Here is a 7,604-nt window from a genome sequence, read left to right as displayed (position 1 = left end):
CAACCCTAATTTTCTGCCCGGCGGGGGAGTGGGCGAAGCGGGGAGAGGGAACAAAGAGGGCCGGGGGAGGAGCGGAGACTGCGGCTTTACTATATGCACCTGCGGCCTGAAAAGCCCTCGGACAATGCGCCTCCGAAACGGCCAATTACGAGCGGGCTATCCACCCGCTTTCTCTGTGGAGAGATGAGGGGGAGTGAAAGGGAGCAGGAGGAGAGGAAGAGGGAAAGTGAATTTTAAAAGAGAGTGAAGATAAGAAAGTAAATAATCGAGCTTTAAATCATTCTGCCCACTATAGACTATCGCCCCCCATTCACCAGCTCTCATCACGTGTTCCCTTTCTGGCTGTGTTCTCCCGCCATTGTTCATCTCAACTTCAAGCCATTCTTACCTTCACTAATGATTTGCACGGATGAGGTCATGTCACAAACAACAGCTGAGATTAGAAACAACTAAACGCATCTGCTGAAATGTCACTTTACAATTACTGGGAGAAAATGATCAGGTCAGACGAGAAATGATCAGGTCAGAGGAGAGGAAGCATTTCATTATACAAAACCCTGCCTGGATCATCAGGTGGCTTTTTCTACTTCCTGAAACAACACCATGTTTAGTAAAACGTTTTAAAACCCACACAGAGACAGAGTTTCTGAGACAGAAAATCTCATAGTAATGCAGTGCAGACTGGAACTGAACTGAGAGGATAATACATCTAAAATTCTGAATGTACTGACACATACGTTGCTGTGTCTGCTAACACGCTCACTGCAAAAATGGCTGTCACTAAACAAAAGGCCCATCAAATACTATTTAAACCTGCTGAAATCTCTGATTTCTTAAAAAAGACACGTGTAATGTTTTGTAACATTTGTTTAAGTCGGTGTTTTTCACCCACAGGGAGTCTACTGCTGAATGCTTACATATTTGAATTTACTGACAGAGGCAGCAGAGGACAAGCTACTTCTTTGAGTTGTGATTTCAATGTGTTGATTTTCTTGAGCAGAGTTAACAAAGCAACACAAACTTCATTCAACAGTCAGATCAAGCAGCAAATGTATTCTTAGGATATTGTAGACTGAAGCTGGTGTGGATGTTATTAGGTGAGACTTATATACTTTATTGTCACGTCCACACAGTAGCCAAACAAATGCTAATGCTGCGTTATGTTCACATCAGGACATCAGGAGAAGTGGAAGTGATGCAAAACATACCTCAGGCCAGCCAGCGTTAGCCATTGTGGGCAATGCCAGTTGATAACGGTGCTCCACATCATATTTTGCACATAACATCTCTACGATTAAAAATGAAACAGTACTGTGTGTGCGACTGATACGACACAAGTGCTATTCACAGTAGAAGCTGCAGTGATGCGGCCATCTTAGCTGTTGGTGAGACTACGCTCTACAGTGTTAGGTTGTACTAACAAAAGGCTTAATAACCTCTAAATGTTTTAATGTTCATTTATTGTACCTCAGTATAGACTGAACGTATAAAGCAACACTAAGCCACTTAGTTTAAATTTAAATCATCTGACCCTGTCAACAAATCTGAATAGTGTAATAATTACACGCCGACACTGTAGAAGAGTATGAAATAAAATTGTGTTAATTGTGATTGATATAAAATCACATGAATCTAATTGCACACAAAAACATAACCAACACATGAGTGAAAAAAGGCTTTGTACTTTTTATTAATATTGTCATGAATGCCATAACAACTTTTTTAATCAAAAAGGAATCGAGACTCTTAGTATAAGAGCCTAAAAATGTATACATTATTTACATGAAGGTTACATACAGTAACTCTAGTACATGGCAGCATTTACATACATAAGAGAATTCATTCTAAAGTCAGTATATAAAAGTTTAGTTTTCAACATACGTGGGTACCAATGTAAACATTGATGCATTAACTTTAACAGAACTGCTCTCCCTTTAAAAAGCAAAATAAAAATCACCCTGTCATCTGTCTCCAGTGCAGGTTTTAGTCATTAATACTGTCTCAATTATCTACCACATTCAATACAGAGTTTTCCATGGTTGAAAATAAAACGATCCTTTAGGTTCATAGCAGCACAAGAAGAAGGCAGGACAGGAAAACCAGAGTGCTGTCAGTTTCAAACAACCAGGATTCAAAACTTTATTACTTTATGGACAAATGACTCACATGTGAAGTCACTTTAAAATGTTTAGACACAGGATGGAGATTGAGTTTAAAACTTGTATTGAAAAAAAATACAAAATGTGCAGGTATTTTGTCATACCAGTGTACATCGAAGTCACAACCTGCAACTATGACTCTGCCTTTGAAATAAAACAACTGAAATGCAGCATTTGATATATTTAATTCAAGAAGCCTAAAAACAATACAACTCCTGCCTAGAGCAAAGTGACAGGACGACACCAGAGCAGTGCATCCACACATTTACACTAAAAGATCAAATCTAAAATAAAACTAAGTCAAACAAATAACACTCAGAAAGACGGCAACATTAGTGTCACGCAGCATCTCGCACTCTGCTGCTTCATTTGTAAACAACGGCGCAGACTAAACGTGTGTTTGTGTTGGATGCAGTGCTGATTGTCCAGAAGGTGATTCCCATGTCGTCCAAATAGGATTTAATCAGTTCATATATAAAAAATACAATAGCACTAAACCAAAGCCAAGGCACAAAGAGTTCATTAAAAAAAAAAAACATCACTGTTATTCAAGTTGTGCATCATTTCCTTCCCACCATTTCCACCAGCATCCAGCTGTTACCCAGTCTAATCTTGACTCATTATGAAGAAGTTCTAAAAAAATATTAAAAGAAGACAAACAGTTCATAATATGTACAACAAAAACACAAACAGGTGCTGCCCCATCTTCACTGCAGGAAGAGATTTTTTGCTTGGCGGGTGGAGGAGTCTCAGCTCAGTGCTGGGCGTGTGTGTGTGTGTGTTTCATTTGAACCGATGTGGCACCAAAGAGGTAGAAGAAGAGCTTCTCACTTAGTCATCACGTCTATGTCTGTAACTGCAGGCACATATGGAAGTGTTAACCATGTGTCCACACTCCCAGGCCTGTGTGTCAAGAGCATTTCTAGTTCTCCCGCATCATTCATCACCCGCCCCATTACGCCGCCCCCCCGCCCCACAACTTTCCCACGCCAGTCTTAGATGTGTGTGAGTGGGACAGTTCCGGTGAGGTAGTGCTGCTGGACACTGGTGTAACCTCTCTGTGCTGTGGTGGGGTCGGTGGCGTCTCCTCCAGGTCCAGGGATGTACATGCTGATCATGTCCCTGAGGTCGCCCTGTAAAGGCCCACGGTGGTGGTTCGGCGTCCCCGTCGGAGGAGAGTGGGACACTGGCTCCGCCTTCACCATGGACATGGTGACGGGACTGGGCTGCTGAGGGTTGCTGCTGTATGCCATGGGGCTGTACCGAGGAGAGGACAACAGAGAACAGGTTGTTTTATTTATGTGTACATCATATATCTCAATAAATAGATCTGTAAAAGAAAGTATGGGTGGGAAATGTTTTAATTGAGAAACGTGATTTTTCAAACACTATCAAATGTCCTCTGCTTTAAAATGTACACGTTACTCAAAAGAGAAAAAGCAGATATTCTGAATACCATCTCATTCTAATGAATTTGATTCAGGGCTCTGTCTATTTTCTGATGAATCAAATAGCTGTTTGGACCATGGGATGTCAAAGAATGTTCAATATTTCCCAAAACTTTTATCATGTTCTCAAATGTCTCATTTTAACCAAACCAAAATGATTTAGTTATGATTTCTTTCTTATGGAAATACTCACATTTAAGAAGCTGTAAAAATTTGAAAACCTGTTATATTTGAGAAGACATTCAAAGTGATGAATGGATTGGTTCTTACAGGCCTACTGTTACACAAGACACCAAAATCATATTCACAATAAAGAAGCTGGAAACATTTTCTGTAAAATAATGTTCAATAATCTTCAATTACTGAAACGAATCGGCTATCAATATGGTCATTTAGTAATCAGGGAGTAATCAATAATAAGGCCTAATTAGATCACTGACTAATGAAAGAAAATATGTGAGAATGTGTCCAGCTGCTCTGTGCTTCAATGAAATCAATACCTACATTTACAACTTTTAACATTGGATTCTAAAAAAAGAAAAACTTTCAAAGTCCAGACCAAATATTTGGATGCTTAAGACGACGACTGAGCTGAAAAAGCAATAAGAAATAAAAAAAAGGTGCTTTAACTACATCACAAAAATTAAAAAAAATACTGAATCATTCTACTACCAGTATGCCAACACAAACTCTGTTTTAATTAGTGAACAGAATTATTTGATTAATTCCTATATTTAAGTGATTATTTGTAATATTAAAAGAAACAAAAAGGGATTACTACAAGGTAGCACCAGCTAGCATTTGTTAGATGTGATGAAATTGACGAGGTCTCTTGAATGCATCTTGAAGCTGCTCCTCTGAGCTTAATGAGCTGTAGATCCCACTGACATGATACAATTGACCAGGGTTTTGAATGCCTCTCATTAGCTGATGCCTTTAGCTCAACTCATTGTGTACCCTGCATTACTTTTACTAGAGTTTAAAATATTCAACACATAATTCCATGTTCTAGTAGCATTTCTGAAAGGAAACGCCCATCCCTAGTTTTTAGAAATACACACACTTCAGGCTCTGTAGAACTCATTAATATGGCCAAAAGATCAACATTTAATACTTTGGCACATGAACTATTTTTTAGAATCATCCAAACTTTGGACATGCGTCTTTAAAACGTGCGAGCGAGTCATGAGTCAGAGTCTGTCAGTATTGAGGGCTTGACCAATTATTCATAATAAGCAGCTGCGTGTTGAGACAGAACCAGCAGCTACTGCATGTTTGGTCTGCTGGTCACAGCCTCCCATCACTATTATGCCACCTACAAACCCTGTGGCTCATCAGGCCAACAGAAGACTAATATTAATGTGAGTCAGTGAAAATTAAACATTCAACTTTGAAAACATGCATCAAAACTTCTGGTGCTTTTTTAAAATGTGACCATTGCAAAGTGTGTTATGGGGAGAAAGAGAGGGAGGGAGGGACAGAGGGAGAGAGAGAGGCCTGGGGACAATAGTTTGCAGGAGCAGGGGCCTGTGGGGAAAGAGACCACACACAGAGCAGAGCTGCCTGCTGCCATCAAGTCATCCTGATCAACATTCCAGGCAGGACCCAGCCCAGAACACACTGTCACATGCATAACAAGTAGGCAACAGACTGAAGTCTGTTGTTCCATCATGTGCAGTTTCTCTCTGTGACTCGATCACTCTGAATCAACTGCATCACCACCCGTCTACCTGATCACCGTCTCAGGAACAGGTGTCACTGTTTTACACCATGCGCACTTTTACTAAACTTAATGACAATGTTGTTACTTTTCTATACAACACCGGAGTTTTGTTACTTTAGCTCTGTTTATCATCATTAGTACACAGGATACTTTTAAGGGAATAAGTTAAGAGCAAACTGTCCTACATTGTGGTCTCTTGTTAAACACAGCTGTGAAACTCCCCGTTTCTGAACCACTCACATCTTTCTATTCACGTTTCAAACTTGACAAAAAGTCTGATCATTAAAAATGTTTTGCTCCAGTTAAATGAGGTTTTAGAATTCTATATGGACAATCCATGTGTCTCAGTGTATTTGCATAAACATTATGTCCATATATATGCAAAACCTTTGTTATTTTGATATTTAAAATGTTAAAATACAGTGTTTTTCATAATGATTGCCAAAAAAAAAAATCACATTTTTATTAGTCTAAATATCTGCATTTTAATTTAATTTTAATTTACTTTACCTATACTTTTATCCATCTGGTTAACTATGGTTAACTATGTATTTAAATGAATTTATAGGGGGGTTTATACGTTATATCCCTGTTTCTTATTTCATTGCATATCCTTGCTTTTATCACTTGACAAACGAAACCTTTGCTGTTAAGTTAATTTCCTGAAATGAGATCAATAAAGTCATATATATATATATATATATATATATATATATATATATATATATATAAATAAATACACATTAACTCAAGATTTAAAAAAAGCCGCACAAGGACCAAGAAAAGTACTTTTGCATGTACTTTAAAACGGCGAACAAAGTACTTGAAATATGAACTTAAAAATCTAAATAAACAGGTTACAGTAGTTGACACACAGAGACACGGGGCTCACCTGTATGAGTTGGCTCCGTTCATGTAGCTCTGAGCAGCAGTCATTGAGGGCGGGTACTGCAGAGCGGACAGGTCATACCGGTGCAGCTGCTGTGTGTAGCCCAGAGCCTCGCCCTGCATGCCGGCGTATCCGCCCGTGGGGCCCCAGCCGTAGCTCTCCATCCTTGGACTGGCCCCCTGACCCTGCGCCGCTGCCGCCAGCAGGTTCCCCGCTGACAGCGGGTACTTGCCCACCTGAGTGTCCTTCTTGAGCAGGGGCTTGGTCTTGCGCCGTGGCTTGTACTTGTAGTCGGGATACTCCTTCATGTGCACCGCCCGCAGCCGCTTGGCCTCGTCGATGAAGGGCCGCTTCTCGGCGTCGGTCAGCAGCTTCCACTCCGCTCCCAGACGCTTACTGATCTCCGAGTTGTGCATCTTGGGGTTTTCTTGAGCCATCTTGCGCCGCTGTCCTCTGGACCACACCATGAACGCGTTCATGGGCCGCTTGACTTTATCCATGGGGTCACTTCCAGGGGCGCACGCCGTCTTGGAGCCCGGGTGAGAGTTGCCATTGCTGCCCATGTTGCCGGTGACCGGCGACATCCCCTGGTTGGTCTGGTGAGAGGGAGGCTGGCCGCTGGGCTTCAGCTCGTGTTCCATCATGCTGTACATATTGGACACAAGTAGTGGAGTAGAGAGGGAGTTAGAGAGGAGTTGAACAGCTGAAGCACACTGCAGCCTTCTGTCGCCGTCCACCTGGCGACGCACGGCCACGTTTCCCTACAGGTTGAACCGGGAGCGCCGGGTGATCCAAATCAGCTAATTAGTCACCACACAACTGTGGAGACAAACACACGCAGCTCGTCTTTCCCTAAAAGAGAGGAGTGATTGTGTGAGTCATCACTGTGAGAGTGAAACACGGAGCAGAAACAGGTCAGTGAACGCAGCAGCAGCAGTAGAGCAGGTTTGTCACTCAGCCAGCTCTCACACTCAACTCCTCCAAAAGTTTCTCTGCTCTCGTGCACTCATGAGCCAGTGGACCAATCAGAGCGCGCGCAGAATGCCTGCCTGTGCGAGTGCATTTGCAACTCAAAAGCCCCTGACAATGCACGAGACACTTGTTGATGATGGAGGCAGAGAGGGGGAAGGCCTCACACACACTCATTTGTGTCTTTATAATCAATTATTATGAGCAGCTCTAACTATAACGAACATTTAAAGGCCCAGTGTGTAACATTTTTGGCAGAATGGGAATAAACGCACTTAAAAAAATAAAATAATAATAATTGTTTAAATTGCATTGACCAAGCCCCTTGACGGACGTATGCTGCATTCCATTTGTGGTCAGAACTTGGAATTTCCCACTCCGAGCAAAATACAGTGGAGAGCGTTGAAAGTGGTGAA

At 41.5% G+C, this 7,604-nt stretch overlaps 1 protein-coding gene across 1 annotated transcript; it reads right to left on the bottom strand.

Annotated features, from left to right (window-relative positions):
* Positions 1–1,666: 1,666 nt before the first annotated feature.
* sox19b (SRY-box transcription factor 19b) lies at positions 1,667–7,208 on the bottom strand. Its single transcript, XM_044020073.1, has 2 exons — positions 6,223–7,208; positions 1,667–3,416 (listed from the first exon to the last, which is right to left on the bottom strand). Exons 1-2 carry the CDS (start codon positions 6,870–6,872, stop codon positions 3,155–3,157), a joined length of 912 nt encoding a protein of 303 aa, XP_043876008.1. The 5' UTR covers positions 6,873–7,208; the 3' UTR covers positions 1,667–3,154.
* Positions 7,209–7,604: the final 396 nt, after the last annotated feature.

This window comes from Solea senegalensis, linkage group LG3, assembly GCF_019176455.1.
Source record: "Solea senegalensis isolate Sse05_10M linkage group LG3, IFAPA_SoseM_1, whole genome shotgun sequence".
NCBI lineage: Eukaryota > Metazoa > Chordata > Actinopteri > Pleuronectiformes > Soleidae > Solea > Solea senegalensis.
The sequence above is the reverse complement of the archived record's forward strand: the minus strand, read 5'-3'. Positions and strand labels throughout refer to the sequence as shown.

Coding starts and splice junctions, on each gene's coding strand:
- sox19b (XM_044020073.1), bottom strand. CDS start 6,872: ATGTACAGCATGATGGAACACGAGCTGAAGCCCAGCGGCCAGCCTCCC. Junction 3,417..6,222: donor AACGGAGCCAACTCATACAG/GTGAGCCCCGTG, acceptor TCCTCGGTACAG/CCCCATGGCATACAGCAGCA.